Genomic DNA, 21691 nt, shown 5'->3' on the forward strand with positions numbered 1-21691 from the left:
CAAAACTTAAGTTCGACAGCCCTTTCGAGCTAGAAAAGGCATACAGAGTCCCGGCTAGCAGGCAAACGGGCAGAGCCAGTCCCAGACCAATATTATGCAAACCTATTTGCTCACACCAAACGGACGCCATCTTTAGAGTAGCGAGGAAGAACCCCAATCTACTATGGAACGGACACAAGATCATCCTCACGCAGGACTACTCTAAAACAACAGTTGATATCAGAAAGGGCTTTCCAGCCCAGAGAGACAAGCTGAAAAAAGAAAACATCACCTTCTCCTTTGCAGGACCCACAAGATTCAGAATAAACAACAAGGGGGTCACACCAACCTTCGAGGATCCAGGAGAACTGTCACGAAATCTTAAAGGTCAACCCACACATGACATGGAAACTTCAGCCCCATTGAGCAAAAGAAGTGCCTCACCGAACTCACACACGGACTAAGGAAAAAGCTCCCAGGATTAATGAGACGGATCTCAGAGAAGCAGGTTCCTAAGGCTACCCCAGATAAAAGACTTTCCACGCACAGACTTGCAACAAAATCTACCTCAGAGAATCATTACTATATCACAGATCAACATATCCTTTTACTAAACCAGCTTGAGAACTTATGTCAGAACGCTGTAAACTACCATAACCCTAATATCCTGGAGTCAAGACGGGGCGGGTGGGACCAGGCTGTCGCACACCCACAGTATGAAGTAGTAGTTAGAGGAGGCGGGGGTGGAGAGGGTGGGATGGGAGGAGGGAAATAAAGGAGGGGTGGGGGGTCGTTCGTCCTGTTTGTCATGTATGTCTTGTTCGTCGTGTACGTCCTGTCCATGTCTTCGCCGCTGCCAATACAAACACATTAGATAGACTGCTGACAACACTGAGAACACCAGATCCTAAACATGCAGCTAGCCCACAGCACAGATCTGTCAGAGATAGGTTACCCACTGCCAGACCAGGCTTAGCCCACTGCAGTATTAAAAATGACACAGTCTAATAACAAGAGACTGTCAACAGACCTTAAGATCATCTCCCTCAACGTTAAAGGTCTTAACCACCCTATCAAGAGGAAAATGGTACTAGACTACTTAGCCAAGACTAAGGGGGACATTATCTTGCTGCAAGAAACCAAACTCTCCACAGCTGAAGCAGGAAAGCTCAGAGGCAGATGGATAGGTCATATCGCCTGCTCGCCGGCGGTGGGTAAAAAGAGAGGGGTCATTACTCTGTCCAATAGCAAATCAAACATAACCATCGAGAATGTGCAGCGAGATAACGAAGGCAGACTACTTATCACGCAGCTGAACAGAGGAGAGGAGACAATACTTGTGACAAACATCTATGCACCCAACACAGACGACACACCATTCTGGGAGGGGGTAGCTAAGGAACTAGAGACCAACAGTTTACACAACATGACGGTTGTGACAGGCGACTTCAACATGGTGCTAGACCAAACCCTAGATAGGCAGTCAAAAAAACAAGCAAGTACCCCGACGTCCCACAAGACGTTAACAAACTTATGCAATAGATTCAACTTAGTGGACCCGTGGCGACTACAGCACCCAGATACCAGAGATTACACCTTCTATTCGAACCCACACAACTCATACAGCAGAATAGACTACATTCTCATCTCAGGAACCCACACGCACCTAATAGAACACACAGACATCCCTGCCAGAAAAATATCGGACCACGCCTGCATCACCCTACACCTCACAGAGAGACACAATGAACATAAAACCCGTAGATGGCGACTCAACTTCACTACCATCGCCAAACAAGAAGATAAGAGTAAAATCTAGAAAGCCATTGCTGACTACATCAAAGACAACGACACATCGGACGTAGACCCCAAAACTCTGTTTGAGGCCCTCAAAGCAACCATCAGAGTTGTACTAATAGAAATCAAGGCCAGAAGGGACAGGGAGGAAAAAGACATCAAACTGTTAGAAACACAACACATCTGAGAAACCACAAACCAACACATACTGACAGAACTCACAAAGAAAAAATACGAATTCAACAGAATCCTTAGTGAACGGGCGGGGCTATGGATAAAAAATATAAACAAATCAACCTATGCAAAGCAAACAAGGCTGGGAAAACCCTAGCATCATACCTCAAGCACAAGTACAGGCAACACTACATCACATCAATCACAGACACTAGCAGCAAAACACACACCCGTCACAAGGACATCCTACACATCTTCATGGAATTCTACAAGGAGCTCTACAACAAAGATGACAACCTCGATACAGAGAGAACAAAGACCTATCTTGAGAACCTAAACTTACCTAAGATATCGACAGAAGAAGCACTGGCGCTAGGCCAAGACATCAAAACTCTCGAAGTTAGGACAGCCATTAAGGCCCTAAAAGACAACAAGGCCCCAAGACCAGACGGTTACACAGCACCATTCTACAAATCCTTCCAAGACCAGCTAGCACCGATCCTAACGAAAGTTTTTAAACACTGCGGGGGGAAGGGGAAGTAACAGAGACAATGTCACAGGCCAACATCATAGTCATCCCCAAGGAAGGTAAAGACTCACAATGGCCGAAAAACTACCGGCCAATATGACTCATAAACCTAGACTGCAAAATTTACACCAAAATCCTAGCAACAAGACTCAACAGAATGCTCCCACAGCTAATAGGGAACACACAGGTAGGATACATGAAAACCCGAATGTCAAGTGACAACACAAGACTCCTCTGTCAAGTCATCGAACACTGCTCGAATTCACACAACTCAACAGTCACAATCACGCTTGATGCAGAAAAGGCCTTCGACAGAGTCTCCTGGCACTTCCTAGAGAAATGCATGCAGGCATACAACCTGGACGATAATTTCACTAGGAAGGTCATGGCCCTTTACAAAAATCCCAAAGCACAGATTACTATCAACGGAACGACTTCGACCCCTTTTAACCTCCAAAGCGGGACTAGACAAGGTTGCGCACTATCCCCACTGTTGTTCCTACTAGCACTAGAACCACTGATCAGGGACATTCTAGCAAATAAGAACATAGCAGTCATAACCATCAACAACGCCACTGCTAAACTAGCTGCCTACGCGGATGATTACTAATTACTACAGAAGATCCTGCGAAGTCCATACCGGCTCTCATGCACGCCATTGACACCTACGCATCTCACTCCGGCTACAAACTAAACAGAGATAACTTAGAGTGTATGCCACTGAATATACACACAGCTAAAGAGGTACTGAGAGACTCAGGGCTAGCTTGTCAAACGGGATCGGTCAAATACCTAGGAATCAATTTCGGGAGGAACCTAAGAAACACCCTTGAACAAAACGAGAAAACACCCTTAACAAGATAAAAGGGCTGCTGGAGAATTGGTCGCCCAAGTTTATCACCTGGTGGGGAAGAATAGAAACAGTTAAAATGATGTTCACCCCAATAGTTAACTACCTAGTCAGCATGCTTCCCCTAGCACTAACAGAGGACTTCCACAAGAAAATAGACCAAACACTTAACAAATTCATCTGGAGAGACAAAAAGCCGAGAATAGGCCTCCCGAAACGGAGATTGAGGAAAGAACAAGGTTCCAATAGTTTTAACTTTCGCAAATGTGACACCTATAGCATTTGTAATGCAATATGTGTTGTATTTACGTGATATTACAAATATTGATATTACAAATAACAATTCTCTGCACCTTTCTCGTTTTTTTTGTGGACGAAAGTGTAAGCCTACCGTGCTTGTTTACAGGAGCCTTGTTCCTCAAATGTTGTTGCTGCCATCTCTCTAGGGACACTCAGCTTGAAAACACTCGACTTGCTAGCTGCAGTGCTACATCCGCTATGCTTTGTCTCTAGACACGTTGATCCCTCGCAGATTGTGCCGACTCTGCCCCTCCTGATTCTGAAACTGACCAACGCAGTCAACACGCAGTCTCTTCTCTCTGTTTTATGATGTCTGCCGTGCCACCATTTACTTCGGACCCTCACCCTCACACCCTCTCACCCTCAGTCACCCTCACCCACCGTCACTCACCCTCACCCACCACACTCCCTAAAACACCCTTACCCACCCTCACAACCCTCTCACCCTCACTCACCACCCCCTCACACCCCCACCCCCTCACACACCCTCACCCGCACACCCACTCACCCTCACACCCCCTCACTCTCACAAACACCCTCACCCTCACACACTCCCTCAACCTCACTCACCCTCTCACCCACCCTCTCACCCTCACCCACCCTCTCACCCACCCTCTCACCCTCACACACCCTCTCACCCTCACACACCCTCTCACCCACCCTCACCCTCACACCACCTTACCCTCTCACACCCTCACCCTCAGACCCCCACACTCCCTCACCCTCACACCCCCTCTCCCCCCCTCACCCTCACACCCCCTCACCCTCTCACCCTCACACACCCTCTCACCCTCACCCTCACACCACCCACACTCACACCCCACCCTCACACACCCTCACTCACCCTCACACCCCCTCACCTCACGCCTCACACTGCTGCACGCCTCACACTGCTGCACGCTGCAAACTGCTGCATTACGCATACTATTGCATGCTGCACACTGCCGCACGCCTCACACTGCTGCCCGCCTCACACTGCTGCTGCCTCACACTGCTGCATTATTCACACTGCTCCATGCTGCACACTGCTGCACGTCTCACACTGCTGCACGCCAAGCACTGCTGCACGCCAAGCACTGCTGCACGCCAAGCACTGCTGCATGCCACACACTGCTGCACGCATGCCACACACTGCTAAACGCCTCACACTGCTAAACGCCTCACACTGCTAAACGCCTCACACTGCTGCACGCCTCACACTTCTGCACGCCTCATACTGCTGCACACTGCTGCATTACTCACACTGCTGCAAGCCACACACTGCTGCACGCCACACTCTGCTGCACGCCACACACTGCTGCACGCCTCACACTGCTGCACACCTCACACTGCAGCACATCTCACACTGCTGCACGCCTCACTCCTGCACGCCGCACTATGCTGCATGCCTCACAATGCTGCACCCCTCACAATGCTGCACGCCTCACACTGCTGCACGCCACACACTGCTGCACGCCACACACTGCTGCATGCCACACACTGCTGCATGCCTCACACTGCTGCACGGCTCACACTGCTGCACGCCTCACACTGCTGCATGCTGCGCACTGCTGTAGTACTCACACTGCTGCATGCTGCCCACTACCACATGCGTCACACTGCTGCACGCCTCACACTGCTGAACGCCTCACACTGCTGAACGCCTCACACTGCTGCACGCCTCATACTGTTGCACGCCTCACACTGCTGCACGCCTCACACTGCTGCACGCCACACACTGCTGCACACCACACACTGCTGCACGCCACACACTGCTGCACGCCACACACTGCTGCACACCACACACTGCTGCACACCACACACTGCTGCACGCCACACACTGCTGCATTACTCGCACTGCTGCATGCTGCACACTGCTGCACGACACACTGCTGCATGCCTCACACTGCTGTATGCCACACACTGCTGTATGCCACACACTGCTGTACGCCTCACTGCTGTACGCCTCACACTGCTGCATACCTCACACTGCTGTACGCCTCACACTGTTGCACGCCTCACACTGTTGCATTACTCATACTGCCGCACGCCTCACACTGCTGCACGCCTCACACTGCTACACGCATCACACTGCTGCATGCTGCTGCATTACTCACACTGCTGCATGCTGCACACTGCTGCACACCTCACACTGCTGCACGCCACACACTGCTGCACGCCACACACTGCTGCACGCCACACTGCTGCATGCCTCACACTGCTGCACGCCACACACTGCTGCACAGCCTCACACTGCTGCACGCTGCACACTTCTGCATGCTGCACACTGCTGCATTACTCACACTGCTGCATGCTGCACACTACGGCACGACTCACACTGCTGCACGTCTCACACTGCTGCACGCCTCACAATGATGCACGCCTCACAATGATGCACGCCTCACAATGATGCACGCCTCACACTGCTACACGCATCACACTGCTACACGCATCACACTGCTGCATTACTCACACTGCTGCACGCTGCTGCACGCCACACACTGCTGCACGCCACACACTGCTGCACGCCACACACTGCTGCACGCCACACACTGCTGCAAGCCACACACTGCTGCAAGCCACACACTGCTGCAAGCCACACACTGCTGCAAGCCACACACTGCTGCACGCCACACACTGCTGCACGCCACACACTGTTGCACGCCACACACTGCTGCACACCACACACTGCTGCATGCCTCACACTGCCGCACGCCTCACACTGCCGCACGCCTCACACTGCTGCACGCATCACACTGCTGCACGCCTCACACTGCTGCACGCCACACACTGCAGCACGCCTCACACTGCTGTACGCCTCACACTGCTGCACGCCTCACAGTGCTGCATGCCTCACACTGCTGCACGCCTCACAGTGCTGCACGCCTCACACTGCTGCACACCTCACACTGCTGCACGCCTCACACTGCTGCATGCTGCACACTGCTGCAGTAGTCACACTGCTGCATGCTGACCACTACCGCACAACTCACACTGCTGCACGCCTCACACTGCTGCACACCACACACTGCTGTACGCCACACACTGCTACACGCCACACACTGCTGTACGCCACACACTGCTGCACGCCACACACTGCTGCACGCCACACACTGCTGCACGCCACACACTGCTGCATTACTCACACTGCTGCATGCTGCACGACACACTGCTGCATGCCTCACACTGCTGCATGCCTCACACTGCTGCACGCCTCACACTGCTGCACGCCTCACACTGCTGCACGCCTCACACTGCTGCACGCCTCACACTGCTGCACCCCTCACACTGCTGCACCCCTCACACTGCTGGACGCCACACACTGTTGCATGCCTCACACTGCTGCACTCCACACACTGCTGCACTCCTCACACTGCTGCACGCCTCACACTGCTGCACGCCTCACACTGCTGCACGCCTCACACTGCTGTACGCCTCACACTGCTGTACGCCTCACACTGCTGTACGCCTCACACTGCTGCATTACTCACACTGCTGCATTACTCACACTGCTGCATTACTGACACTGCTGCATGCTGCACACGGCTGCACGCCTCACACTGCTGCACACCGCATACTGTTGCCCGCCTCACACTGTTGCACGCGGCACACTGCTGCATTACTCACACTGCTGCATGCTGCACAATGCCGCACGACTCACACTGCTGCACGCCTCACAATGCTGCACGCATCACACTGCTGCACACATCACACTGCTGCACGCATCACACTGCTGCACGCTGCACACTGCTGCATTACTCACACTGCTGCATGCTGCACAACACATTGCTTTACGCCACACAATGCTGCACGCCACACACGGCCTGCACTCCTCACACTGCTGCATGCTTCACACTGCTGCATGCCTCACACTGCTGCACGCCTCACACTGCTGCACGCCTCACACTGCTGTACGCCTCACACTGCTGCACGCCTCACACTGCTGCACGCCACACACTGCTGCACGCCACACACTGCAGCACACCTCACACTGCTGCACGCCACACACTGCTGCACGCCACACACTGCTGCACGCCTCACACTGCTGCATTACTTACACTGCTGCATGCTGCACGACACACTGCTGCATGCCTCACACTGCTGCATGCCACACACGGCTGTACGCCTCACACTGCTGCATGCCTCACACTGCTGCATGCCTCACACTGCTGCACGCCTCACACTGCTACACGCCAAACACTGCTGCATGCCTCACACTGCTGCATGCCTCACACTGCTGCAAGCCACACACTGCTGCATGCCTCACACTGCTGCACGCCTCACACTGCTGCACATATCACAATGCTGCACGCATCACACTGCTGCACGCATCACACTGCTGCATTACTCACACTGCTGCATGCTGCACATTGCTGCACGACATATTGCTGCACGCCACACACTGCTGCACGCTACACACTGCTGCACGCCACACACTGCTGCACGCCACACACTGCTGAATGCCACACATACTGCTCCACGCCACACACTGCTGCACGCCACACTGCACATTGCTGCACGACATATTGCTGCACTCCTCACTGCTGCATGCTTCACACTGCTGCACGCCTCACACTGCTGCACGCCTCACACTGCTGAATGCCACACATACTGCTCCACGCCACACACTGCTGCACGCCACACTGCTGCACGCCACACACTGCTGCACGCCCCACACTGCTGCACGCCCCACACTGCTGCACGCTGCTGCATTACTCACACTGCTGCACGCCACATACTGCTGCACGCCACACACTGCTGCACGCCACATACTGCTGCACGCCACACACTGCTGTATGCCACACACTGCTGCACGCCACACACTGCTGCATGCCTCATACTGCTTAACGCCACACAACACCACCACATCAATCAGGGACACCACCATATCACTCTAGGACACCACCACATCACTCTGGGACACCACCACATCACTCTGGGACACCACCACATCACTCAGGGACACAACCACATCACTCAGGGACACAACCACATTACTCAGGGACACAACCACATCACTCAGGGACACCACCACACTCAGGGACACCACCACATCACTCTGGGACACCACCACATCACTCTGGGACACCACATCACTCTAATACACCACCACATCACTCAGCCCAACCACATCATCACTCAGCACCACAACAGCACTGTCCTTGCTTGCTACCAACAAGCATTGCCATAGCCAATAGGACTTGCAGTAGGATAGTGTAAGCTATTGGCTTTGTGAATAACAATGCTGTTAATTTATATATTTTCAAAGCCAACACATATTTAAAAAAATTATCATTTACAATACCAATAGCTCACACTTTTCTAATGCGAGACCTATTGCATTTCAAATGCTTGTTTTAATTTTGTCTACAAAATAGTCAGTGTAAACTCTTTTAATCGATTTCTGATAGCATTTAATAGCTTTTATGTTTTGTATTCTTGCTACTGCATTGTAAGATGTGCGCCACAGACGTTCTAGTTTTTTACATTGCTTTTCTCTGCGACCAGTGTATCGTTAAACCAGGCACCTGGGGGGCTGCTTCCTAATTCTACAGCGCATGGCATGAATAAAGTGATCTAAGGCAGAGATGAGCCATGTTTTGATAGAAGACTCTGCCCAATCTATATTGGAGTCTAGTCAGGGAACCCTACTCTCAATGAAACTTGAAATGGCAGATAGGTCCAGTGTATACAATTGGCTTCTCTTCGAGGAGTTCCTAATAGTGGTATTCATAGTGCTAGGAAAGTCTATGGTCATAGGCACCAGATAATAGTCTGACCAAATCACTGGTGTAGGGAAATCTGTTAGAAAGGAAGACATGTTAGAGAAAACAGGGTCCAGCAGATGGCCTGAGTTGCAGGTTTTACTAAATGAGCCAGCTGCAAAGTGGATTGATCATTGGCAATATCTTGGATTTTTTGTCATTGATTAAATCGAGATGCAGATTCAAGTCACCAATAATGCTAAAGTTAGACAGTAGGGACTCCATGAACTGTTTAGAGAGGCCAGGAGGTCTGTAAATCAGAAGGCCTGCGAAGGTAATATTGTTGTTGACTTGTAGTTTAAATAGCATATCCCACAGTCCTTAATAAGGCCAGGGAACAGAGTGCACTCAATGTTGGATCTTTGAATAATTGTGTGCTACCCCTTTGCCATTAGGTCTGTCATATCTTTGAATGTGGTAGCCTAAAGGCATGGCCAAGGCAGGTTCTGCATGTGTAGAGTGGGTGAGCCATGTTTCAGTAAGGAATATAATTTCAAGCTTCCTACCCAAGATTAGGTCATATATATCAGCATGAGCTGAACCAGCGAGCAACAGTTAATGCTGTGCATTTTTAAGGTTAATGACGTAGATGTAACTTGGGGGAGGGAGGGGGGCGTGATACTAGAAATAGTGAGGTTACCCTCTGTAGTAGGGGTGAAACTGCAGTGTAAGCAGTGCTACTAGGCCATGTCGGTTTCCCCTAGGGCAAAAGAATGTAAGCAGACCTTTGTGCAAGGAAGTCCGAGAAGCAGCAGATGGGGTTGGGTGTGGGGTGGGGGAAGAGTAAGGTGTCTTGGGTGATGACGGGGAGGCAGGGGTTCTGACCTCTGATGCGGCCCAGGCACGGATGGGCGCAGATTGGCTAGCCTTTGGTGTGTGATCCCCACATCTGCGCATCGCCTGCCTGTTTATGGCTGATCAGGCACATAGGAGCTTTCTCTCACATTGCACCCACTAGACTGCTAACCTCTCTCACTCAATGGGCAGAACAAGATGGCCGTTGAGGAGAGTAAAGCCCAACTAAGGTAGGGAGCATCCTGTTAATTGCGGCTCTCCAAGCGATGCTGCGCTTCCCCCACACAATTATTGCACTTCCACCAGCACAATCACATACATTATAAGAGAGGCAGCAGTTCGTTTGTGCAATTATTTAAGAATTCATTGATTGGAGAGCATGGAGGGAAAGCGCTTTTTTTCTGTGGAAGCACACAATTTCTTCTCAATCAAAATATGTACCTCTAGATACTGACAAGTGGGTGGAGCCAAAGCCCCTCTATATAGTACTCCTGAAAGTTCTTCTTTAGGTTGGTCACAATAAGTCTGAAGGCAGCTCTGCTGTCAAGTTAGAACTGAAAAGCAATGCCACAGAACATGTAAACATATATAATGACAGGACTAGAAACAGATAGTTTACTGGGTTGATTTGCACTTAACAATGTCTTGAGAATTCAAAAGTAAAAGAAATTAAAGAAAGAAGACATGATTGTGGCCTTGTTACTTGAAGTTATACTGATGAACAAAATGTATGCTTACATTGTACATACCTGTAAGATTTAATAATAATGACCGGCTTTAATAATAATGTAGGCTTTGATAATTATGGGACTAGTTTGAGCACAGCCTCTGGTGGGGAAGAAAACAGTTTATCGCTAAGAGGCACACATTGATAATTTTATAACCAATTTCTAAATTTGGATATTTGCTTGGGGTTTGAAATTGAGACCCATTTATGCTCAATAATCTTCTTATAGCTTTTCTCAACAAAACATTTTCTTTTGTAGAATCATTCAAAAAGGTTCAGCAAAACATACCTTGCAACATTCGTCTATTATTCTTAACATTATATACAAAAACAAACATTACAGAGTTTGATATTCAAAAGTTATTTATTTTAAGATTGTGTTTTTATATTTGTTCTCCATTTACGAGTTTGTTGGGTTTTATTACTCAGATTACCACAAATCAACCAATTAAATATTATTTTTGGTACATTAACAGCTTTCCCAGACTGCCAGGCTTTAGCTAAATTTGTTTGCTATACTCTGCAAATGCGGACAAGCCGAAACCGTGAATGATACATTTTCTTTTTTTACAACAGCAACATAGGCAAAATAAAAACAATTGAAAATAATTACAAATTAAGTGATAGCATACGGAATGTCTAATAAAGGTAAAATAAATGGAATTTAAACCGGAATTTGGAGCACAAGAAACCTATGTTGATTAAATATATGTTACAGCTCTAAAAAAAAAAAACCTACTCTATATATATATATATATACATATATATATATAATATATTGTACACACGGTTTGATATGAAAATGACCCTGTTCGTTAAAACAAGTAGCAAAAAACACAAATCAGAAACAACATAAAGTAATACATGCCAGGTAGGTCATGGCAAGGACCCTGAAACAAACACAGCGACCTATCCCAATTTATGGCTCAAACAGCATCTATACAGATCAGTTCCTAAGATAACTGTAAAGTAGTTACATAAGATGGCTGCAAAACTTCCATCCCATAAAGATATGATGCATAACTCTAGACTGAGTTTCTTTACTTGTGCTTATAAAGTAGAAAATGTTTTTTTCTAGATGAATGCTGGTGATATTCTGTAAGGACGTGGGCAGCTGCTTTGTCCACCAGTGCCTTCACTGTTTTTATCTTTGTTTTGAAACGTTTCTCACCCTCGGCTCACTTCCTGATGAGTCCTGCTTGAAAGTAAATGTAATAGTTTGGCGGACCGCACCGCTGCACCCTAACAGAGGTGCCTATTAGCCCCCAAGGACAATTTGGAAGCCTGCCACATAGGGGACCCCTTTTCCATGAGGAGTGTTTGCAAACACGGAGCTATTGTGGACCCAATTGGATTGAGATGATCCGGAATACACTTTTGTGTTAAAAGGTTGCTAATAGAGATGACAGATGCCACCTGGTAGAAAACAGTATTATCACACATTTCATACTCCATCTTCTCCAGTGAGCTGTCTGGATGGAATACACGCAAGCTCCCACCAGAGCAGCCACTTGAGAGCGATACTCCTGTGTTGCTACTAAACCACAGCCACGCCCATTGCATTCTGAAAGTAGGGCATGCCTGCAAAACAACCTGCCACCACACTCTAGACTGAGGAAAGCTCTCAAAGAAGCTAGGTGCAGGTGAACTGAAGCAGGAGAATTGATTCTGCCTGTACACTTGAACTTCGGCACCAGCAAGTTGTTTAGATATTTATGTGGGAACCCCAACCCCTTTTACACCATCTCATGAATCCACTCACCTCAGTCTAGCATGATCAGTGGCCCATCATCATCTTTGACGTGGGTGCCAATGAGTGCCCCACAAGCCATGCTTTAGGGTGACCTAATCCTCCTTGGCTTTACATTGATGCCCGAAGGACACATGTACTTTCAAAAATCCAGAGTTTGTGGATTAGACTACGACGTCCTTGTTCACGGTCGATCTATTTTGCAACTTGATTACAGTCAGAACCTAAACCAACCCCCTCCAGCAGGAAATGTGAGTCCTCCAGTGACTGGAACCAATGACCCTGTGTTGATATCCTTCCAATGGTCAAACATGCCAAGGTGCCAAGACCCCTTTGGTCACCACAGTGACAGTGTATTTAAACGTGACCAGCAGATCACAATATGTCATCATAAAAAGTTAATGCTGACTGGTAGGAACTGAGGTAGAGTGATTTCTTAACGTAGCTTTGAGATTTTAATTTGCAGTTTGGATTGTTCCATAACTTGTTTAACTGTTATAGGCAGAACAATGCGATTTTTGTATTTATATTTGTTTTACTATTTCAGTAGTAACTCCTACAAGTTGTAACTTCAACCTTTACTGAGAATACAATAATTGTGTTATGCTGAGTGCAGTCTAAACTAGTTCACACCACCTCCCGGTGAGCTAGGCCTTGACTGCTCGACTAAGCTACTTTACATACACAGGGAGGACCTGCGTTTAGCAGATGATCTTGTATGCTGGTTAGTCAGTAGGGAATATTCACAATCTCGCCTTTGATAGTAGTAGGTGGTTAGCACAACTTTACGGGCCTAAAACCCCCCCAAAAATAAAAAAAACAGAGGCAGCCAAAACTATTTTATTCAGTAGAACCAGTGTTTATCATTTAAAAATAATACTAAAATTAGAAGAAATACCTGCTCTGCTACATATCTTGCATGTACATAATCAAGAGCTACAACCTAACTGCTAGATCGGTTCCTGCTTTCTGTATGTGCAGAAACAACCAGTAGCATAAGTGAAACTGACAAACATCACCTACACCTGTGAAAGCACAGGCCGAACAAAAGGCATGATCAGTGTTTTATTTGAATTTAATGAATTTTATTTTTTCAAACTACCTTGGTTTTCAAAAGAAATTGTTGTGTTTTCTTTACCTTTCTAGTAATAACAATAGTGTTTCTGAAGCACTGCTTCATTATTCAACCCAAATTAAATTCAGTTAAGATCTGCTTTAAAAAGATGCCACCCGTAAACAGAACCGAAATCTAAAAGTAAAAAAACGGATACTTTGATGAATTATACACCTATTGTACTTAATGCAGACCTACGCTTTTATGAAATTACCAAAACTTGAAAGTTATACTTTTGACATGTAATACATACATTACCAGAGAATTGCAAAACATGTACAGTAAAAGGACACTTAATGAAAATGAACTGCTGCTCTGAATGGTATCAATCAACATGTTTACTAGACCAGTCATCACATTGGCTAACAAGAAAAAAAGCAACTGGTTTCTGTTTATGGCATTGAGAAGACAGAGATCTTGTTGATTTAGATCTTTTGTGGAGGAAGAAAAATCGGACTCATCAGTTTTCTTATTTTTGTCCAAAGTATTTGAGAAATTCCAAGAACAAGGTACTGTACTTCCATTTACCAAGTGTTTTGCAAATACTAAAACAAGATCTGCAAGCAATATGGTAACGAGGAAGGCCAAACACTGTGCAACCACCCAGACAATAAAAGGAAGATTAGCCATTCGCCTGGAGGTAGCCTCTATGTATACTTGCAGGACATGAAAGATTATGAAAAGTGTGAAACTGGTTACAAGAAGAGACCAAATTGCTTTCACCCAATCTCTAACCATGGTTCTCGTCTTTAATACATAAAGGCCCACTTGCACACCAGCCATGTATATTGCCAGATAGCCTAACACAGAGAAAATCCCTTCTCTATTAGCATTCAAAAATCCTTCCCGAGTTCCTGTGCCATCACTTCCATTCAATATAAACATTTTTAGAGTTGTTGTTTCAAGAGTTAGTTGATAAACTACTGCAAGAAAAACAGCCACAATCCAGGATATGTGCACTGGAAATATTGTCAACACGACAGAAGCTCCAATTCTCACAATTGCCAAGGTGAAGAAGAAGTTCCAGTGGACGCCATACTCCGACACATGTTCTTGATAATCCACTGCTTTCACGCTGATGAAACGACATACCCCAAGGAATGCAAGTGGCCAAACAGATATAATTTGCTTAGTTAAAGCACTCCCTTTCTTCTTTAGCACACCACAATGCCGTCGTACTTCTGGTGAAACAAGGGCATTTGCAAATATGTAACCACCAACTCCAAAGTCCATTACGCCTGTCCCATAGCTCTCCGTTTTGGCATACCTCCTTGGAAACAGTGGAAAATCCACAGCCAGAATGGAGACAGCAGTCAATATGTTAATAGAGACCCGCAAAACAGTCACTGATGGGACACTATTCGATTTTAATTTTGTTTTGAGAAGAACTTTGATGATATCTTGAAAGTTCTGCTGAACATAATTATTTCTTTGTGTGTATAATATACAAAGTGCAATTGCACAAAGTGCTGAAAAGCAGAGGGGCACAAAAAGAAGGATATCACTTAGAAGAGTGCAGGATAGAATGCTAGGGACCACAAGCAGAAGGAAATCTAGTAAGAGATGTCCTTGCCATGAACACTTAAGTTTTCCACATTGTAGATGATAGAGGATCAGCAGGAGCCCTCTGCCAATCACACAAAATGGAGGCACACTTAAGCCCAATGAGATTTCTGTTAGACTTGTTCCATTTAGATTACTCACAAAGGCTTCCTTGAGCACCTTCTCAGACATTTTTCTCGCCCTACAAAGGAAAATTTAATTTCAAATTAAATTTGGTATATTATTGAAACACAGGCTAAAACAAGAGAATGATCAATGTAAACCATACATTATCGAAAGCAAATTAATAAACATCTATTTCTAATATGGCAATATGCTAGCGAATCACAAAAATATTCAAGCCAATATGTTAAATGTTTACAGAGTTTATTTCGGAATTTTGAACGGAGAAATTGATAGTTACAGTAATAGGTCAGTCACAGACGGCCAGAATCTATTCATAAATTGAATGCGCCTTTTGAATTGGCTACTTTCTGGTACCATGCACAAGAAACACACCACCAGCTATTTGGATCAACTGTCTAGATTTTTAAACTCAATAGATTAAGAGTAGAACTTTGCTAATTGTTGACTGAAATGTCTGCCCACATTTCAATTAACTTGACTCTAAATGGGGGTAATAGAATCTATTAATGCATTAGGAACAAATTTACAGTGAAATGCTATGCCTTGGACCAACTTTTTTTTATGACTCATTATTTTCTACACAAACCAATATAAGCAGTTTTATAAGTCCAGCTCACGCATCTCAATCTTTTACCATATGTCAACAACACAGCCTTGTTACTATTTAATCAGTTAGATCATTTATTGGGTATTACATTGGGAAAATGGTTCCACCAAGGGCTTCAGATCCCAGGTGCCTTGTAATTGTTCAAGCAACAAACAATGTCTTTCTTGCCTACTATAATACCCATAGTTACCAGGGACTAGGATCCTTGAGCTCCATCCCGACCTTCCTTTATTACAAGGATCACTCACACCAACATTTTTATACAATAATGGAAACTTTTATTATATTGCCTCTAAATATTGCAGAAAATGACTTCACAAAAGACAATTTCTTTAATTATTGTAACATTTCCACAGAAATATTACTCACTAACAATTTACACGCCACAATAAAATATATTTGACATTTACAAGGTAATAAATGAACTAAAGAAAATAAACTTTTTATAACAAATGTTAAAATAATTCTAATAAAAACAGCACAAATAGCATTAAAGAGTAGGTAGGTGTATTAAACCTAACATAAATAGGTCTGAAATATCGTTTTTGATATGTTGTTAATCCAGAACAAAAGAATGGTACATGATCTAAATCTTGACTATCAGCTACATAGAACCGGCAACGTGGGTGCCTTTCCCCTAATCACCCAGATAATTTCATCAGAAGATTTCCAAACCTGATATTTATATATGATCCTCTAGCCTGTAAGCTAAGATTAGATCTTAAATAAAATTGCATTTCATTAATATTTACAAAAATACAGTTTAAATCAATTAAAAAAAGCTTTTATGTAGGATGATTTTACAACCATAACCTAATTCATATCAGATATATTTGATTTAAGGTAGTTTAGAGATATTCAAAGGTTTTAAACAAAAGGACACAAGTTTAGTGAGCAAAGATTTTCCCTCAGTATCATTAAATAGTTCAGCCCATATTAGCCTTTTTTAAAGTTAATTCTAGGGCCTTAGAAAGATAATAAACATAATTGACTACTTGAGTCAAGGCTCAAAAAGGTATTGCCATTAGACCCACGAAGCCGCGCCGAGGTAGTATCCAGGAGAGGCAATGATCTTGACATTTGTTTGACTATAGATACTCCTTCCCACCCATTTCTGGGGCTCATGGGGCAGCATTCCTTTTTAGACAAAATATACATTATGTATCATACCTATTGTTGTATTGTATACAGTGCATGTTTATTTTTGACATGTCCACCACGTAGTAGTATCAACATGTACATACACCTTTTTCTATTTACTAAAATTTCGAGTTTGAGTGTAGAAGGGATCCTTTGGTCCTGATGAAGAAGCCAGGGTAGGGCTTCGAAACATGTTGGCATAGGAGAAGCAGCTCATTATAGTTTTGTTTCTCCATCTCTTTTCCCACTTTTAGCAATACCAGCTCAATTGAACATTAAAGTCTTCTTTCCATAGAGCCAGGTATTTTTAAATATATTCACCCCTCACTCACTCCTGACCCTTCCACTCACATACCTACACTACACATAGTCTTTTTCAATAACCTGTGCTCCCGCATAGCCGTAGCTTGCAGCATGCCCCGTCCCACAGCGGGGCTGGAAGACCCTTATGATGAAGCATGACACCAAGGGCCCTTTTTGTTTGTGAGTGGTATTTAAACAAAGCTGTGTGCTTTCCACCACTGTAGGAGACACACCTAGTTTGGGAGAACATGGTTACATATCTTTTCAGGAGAGGATCCCTTTTGTTTCTCACATGTTGACAGTATGTCTTTTATTTCAGGTAGGGTTTTATTTTCATCAATGGAAACAGATTCATTGAGCTCTTTACAAAACCATATCCCAAGGTATTTGATAGTGTATTTTCATTGGAAATTGGAAGAGCCATCCATTGAAGTATGGCAGTGGATAGTCAGTGTGGGGGATTTCAGTCTCATCATGGAGTTTTACTATTGAAGTATTTAATTGTACTTTGATAGCATAATGTGCTATGGCAGGGAATTTAGCAGTGTAAACTTTCACTATAGAGGGAAAATCTCCTTTTACTTATGCTTTGAAATATTGAAGAAAGCCGAAGCCAACAGATCTGGAATTGGTCAGCTGGTTTTACAAATCACTGGACTAAGGGACTGATTACAACTTTGGCGGTGTGGAGCAGGCCACTACACCCTGCTCCCGCAACGCCAAAGTCGACTGCTGCCTGCCCGCCAGATTACGAGTTTCCTCGTGGTCTGGCGAGCAGTGCTTTGGCAGTCCCATTGCAGTGCAGTTTTTAGGCTCATATGTGAGAACTCAAGCGCTGAGGGAGGACCAAATCAAGTTCCTGCACATCATGGCCTGTCCAGTCCATGCTGTACATGAACTGGGGTGTATGAACACAGGAGGCCACTCCATGTACCCCCCTGCATGTATCCCCAGGGCCCCTTTAGTGTCCACACTGCCAGCATTTTCATGGCGTGAGCACCGCCATGAGACCGCTGGCTATGAGGAGACTCTTAATATGGTTGCGACACTGCCAAGCATATTGCGTCCTTAGACTGAGGGACTGCCAAGCTCATAATTAGGGCCAAAGATAAATCATTAGTCATATTGGCTCCTGGGAGAACATAAAAACATAACTTTTTACACTCTCAAAACATTTTTAATAGAAAAAAATGTTTCTGCAGAGAAGTATATCAATGGCCCCCACAATCATTAGCTTGATTTTGTTTTCATTGACCAATACATTATGTGTGTTTGTTTAGGCTGCTAATGCATTTCATTGCCTTTGTAGTCCAAACTGCCTGCGCGCATCAAAGCAGAGATTTAATCATCTCCTAATTTTGAGAAAGAGGAATGGGACAATTTTATATTCTCTGGTAGATGGAATAGGTACAATGAAAGATGTAAAGGGGCGAATAAAGTTAATTTGTCAATCCTAATAGTACACACACCAAGTTGTTAAAGTTAATATTGATTATAGGAAATAATAATCATGAATGCCCTCGACTATCAGTTTATGCCATATCTTGGAATTATCAAAACGTCTGAACGCACTGCTAAAAATCAACAAAAGCCACAAATAAATTCATTTTTATTATTATTTATTTTACATATTTCTCGCATAGTAATGGAGATAGATAATGGGGTATGTTGTAGAACAAGAGGAGCAAAACCCCACTAGCTCAAAAGGTGTAAGATGTTTATAATTCACCCAGTTTACTAACTAGGATAAAAAGACCTTACCAAAGACTTTTCCCATAACATTTAACAAGGCAATCAGATGTTAATTTGTAGGTTCACATCTGCCACCTTTTATGTTCAAGGGGCTCATTTGACTACTCTTCCAAGAATCAGGGATACAATTCAAGTAAATACCGTTTATGAAAAGGGATGTAAATAGTTAAGCCTGTTCTAATAGGTGTCATTTGCAGTAACGAAACAGGACAACCAGCTGGTCCTTGAGCACAGGAATAGTTTATAGATGTGACAATATCAATAATTTCTTCTATGGTTATCTGATCTGAACTAGATGGCGTGGGCCTATACTTTAATACTTCAATGTGTACCGGCAAAGAGTTCCAGCATCTTGCTTCTTGCTTTCCCTTTAAAGTGTCATTTGTTGTTTTGAGACGGCTTTTTTATTTTGAAACATCTTTTATTGCTAGGGGAAACATAAATAGTCGGGGTATAATTAGTAGTTGGAAAAATATCAAGTAACGATAAAAAAAAGATCAGAAAAGGTATCCCAATTAACCATACTTCAATCAATAAACATACTTATCAATTACGTTATCCAATTTTTTGTTCATCCCTAAGTTCACTATTTTGCAAATATCTGTGATTACAGTGACAACTATAAAATCAGAGGCTCTACAGAGAGTTGTGAAATGGTGGTGCCAGTGTGTGAAATTCTCTTCCTGGTCAATCTTTAGGCTGATACAGAGCTGCTTAACTGCCATTCACAATGTACACAAAGAAGGCTAATGTTTAATATTGTTACAAGTCAAAATTGACTACAGTGGCCTGGCCCCAACAGTGCCTACTGAAAAATAAGAAAGTAAAAGCTTCTACTGTGTAGGCAGGTGTGGATTTAGCAATCTGGTTGCTGGGGCAGTCGAAACAGGAAAGTGTGCGGATGAACTGTCAGTTCCCTTAAAAGGAGCAGAATACCTCTGTTACTACAAATTATCGCAAGAATCAAACACTGGTGTCAGTTTTTAACTAAATTTATTCTTTAAAAAAAGATTTTCTAAATCCAAAGAGCATGGCTAGCAATACAGTACTCTCTGCTGAGCATAGGGATCAGAGAGATGGGGGGAAATTGAGACAAAAGTGTTCTCTATCCTAAACTTGGTGTTAGTACAGAATGACATAATTTGTTTTCAAGAGACCTGGTTGTGCAAGCAGCCGCCTTAGAAGGTTTTGTGTCTGTACATCTTGAAGGGTTCAAAAGTTCTTCTCTTAACTAATGAAAACCCTTGTCGTCTCACTACTAGGTTGGAAAACAGACCACTTGAACAGCTACTCTTTTTCCTAAGTTTTGCCAAACGTTTTCCATCACGCTGATGTTCAAATTTCAAACCAAAATAGGATTGAGTGAAATAATAATTTAATAAAGGCCGTGGTTTTCTGTTTAAGCTTGGCATTGGAAAAGATCACACCCGTCAAATAACATCCTGCATAAAATCCTTAATATTGGAAGATGGCCTGATAAGACCTGCGAGAAGGAAAGAGCTAACTAAGGAAATGAGTTTACAAGTGGAGAAAGAGGGTGGAAAACAAATCCCTTTCGACTACAATTATTTTGAAACTATTATAAAAACCTAATATTCAAATAGAAATGTCTATTATAACAAAAGCTAATCCTTAATGGCAGAAAACATAGCCTTAAAACCACAGAAAATTACAGCCACTGGTTGTTAAAGTTCTCAGAATTCCCAACCCTGTTATCTAATTAATTTCGGAAGAGTTTGGGGTATTTTACTAAGTGGAACTGTATGATCAGGCTGGTTCCAATAGTCAGTCAGTCAGTCAAAGTACACTTTATTCGATTTAAAAAAAATCATAAAAGGCACATACAATACATATACATTAAAATCACAGTTCATTTATGTACAAAATCAATGCAGGCCACAATTAAACTGTACTACATCTTATTTGACACATGGAATTAAAATCTGTTAAAACGATACCATGTTTACAATAAAGTGTTCAGTGGTACACGTTTATTCCTAATTCTAAAAGCTTCCGCTAGAAAGCTGGCAACGCTAAAAGTAAATATTGCCCAACATCTGGAGGTAGAAAGTAATGCGGGTCTGACTTGAATAAAGCCAGCCTCCCTCAAAACAGGTAACAGATGTTTTTTCCTAGCGGCAGTATAAAACCCACAAAACATCATAAAATGCATGGTATCTTGTTTTGAAAAGTTATCATACTCACAGGGAGGGGCATCTTCTGAATTGTCCCATGATGGGTATTAACCTAAGGAGAATTTAATCAAATTAAACCTGAATCTTGCTAATAGGAGTCTATGAAGAGGTCTTGTAACAAATTTCAGGTATGGTTCCAGGGTGGGGGTGGTGATTAACATGGAGTGTGCTCTTACAGATGGTTTCATTATTTCCTTCTCCTCTCTATTAAGACGGACTCTCTCTAAAAAATAGACCTTGATCCAT

At 44.3% G+C, this 21691-nt stretch overlaps 1 protein-coding gene across 1 annotated transcript in view; it reads right to left on the reverse strand.

The window, feature by feature from the left end:
- Positions 1-11240: 11240 nt before the first annotated feature.
- PIGW (phosphatidylinositol glycan anchor biosynthesis class W) overlaps positions 11241-21691 on the reverse strand; it is a 32686-nt gene continuing 22235 nt past the window's right edge. The window contains exon 3 of the mRNA XM_086954909.1: positions 11241-15503. Within this exon, the coding sequence (XP_086811035.1) occupies positions 13970-15493 (1524 nt within the window). The 5' untranslated portion in view covers positions 15494-15503 and the 3' untranslated portion in view covers positions 11241-13969. The remainder of the gene's footprint in view (positions 15504-21691) is intronic.

Source organism: Lissotriton vulgaris, chromosome 2_1, assembly GCF_964263255.1.
Source record: "Lissotriton vulgaris chromosome 2_1, aLisVul1.2, whole genome shotgun sequence".
NCBI classification, from domain to species: domain Eukaryota; kingdom Metazoa; phylum Chordata; class Amphibia; order Caudata; family Salamandridae; genus Lissotriton; species Lissotriton vulgaris.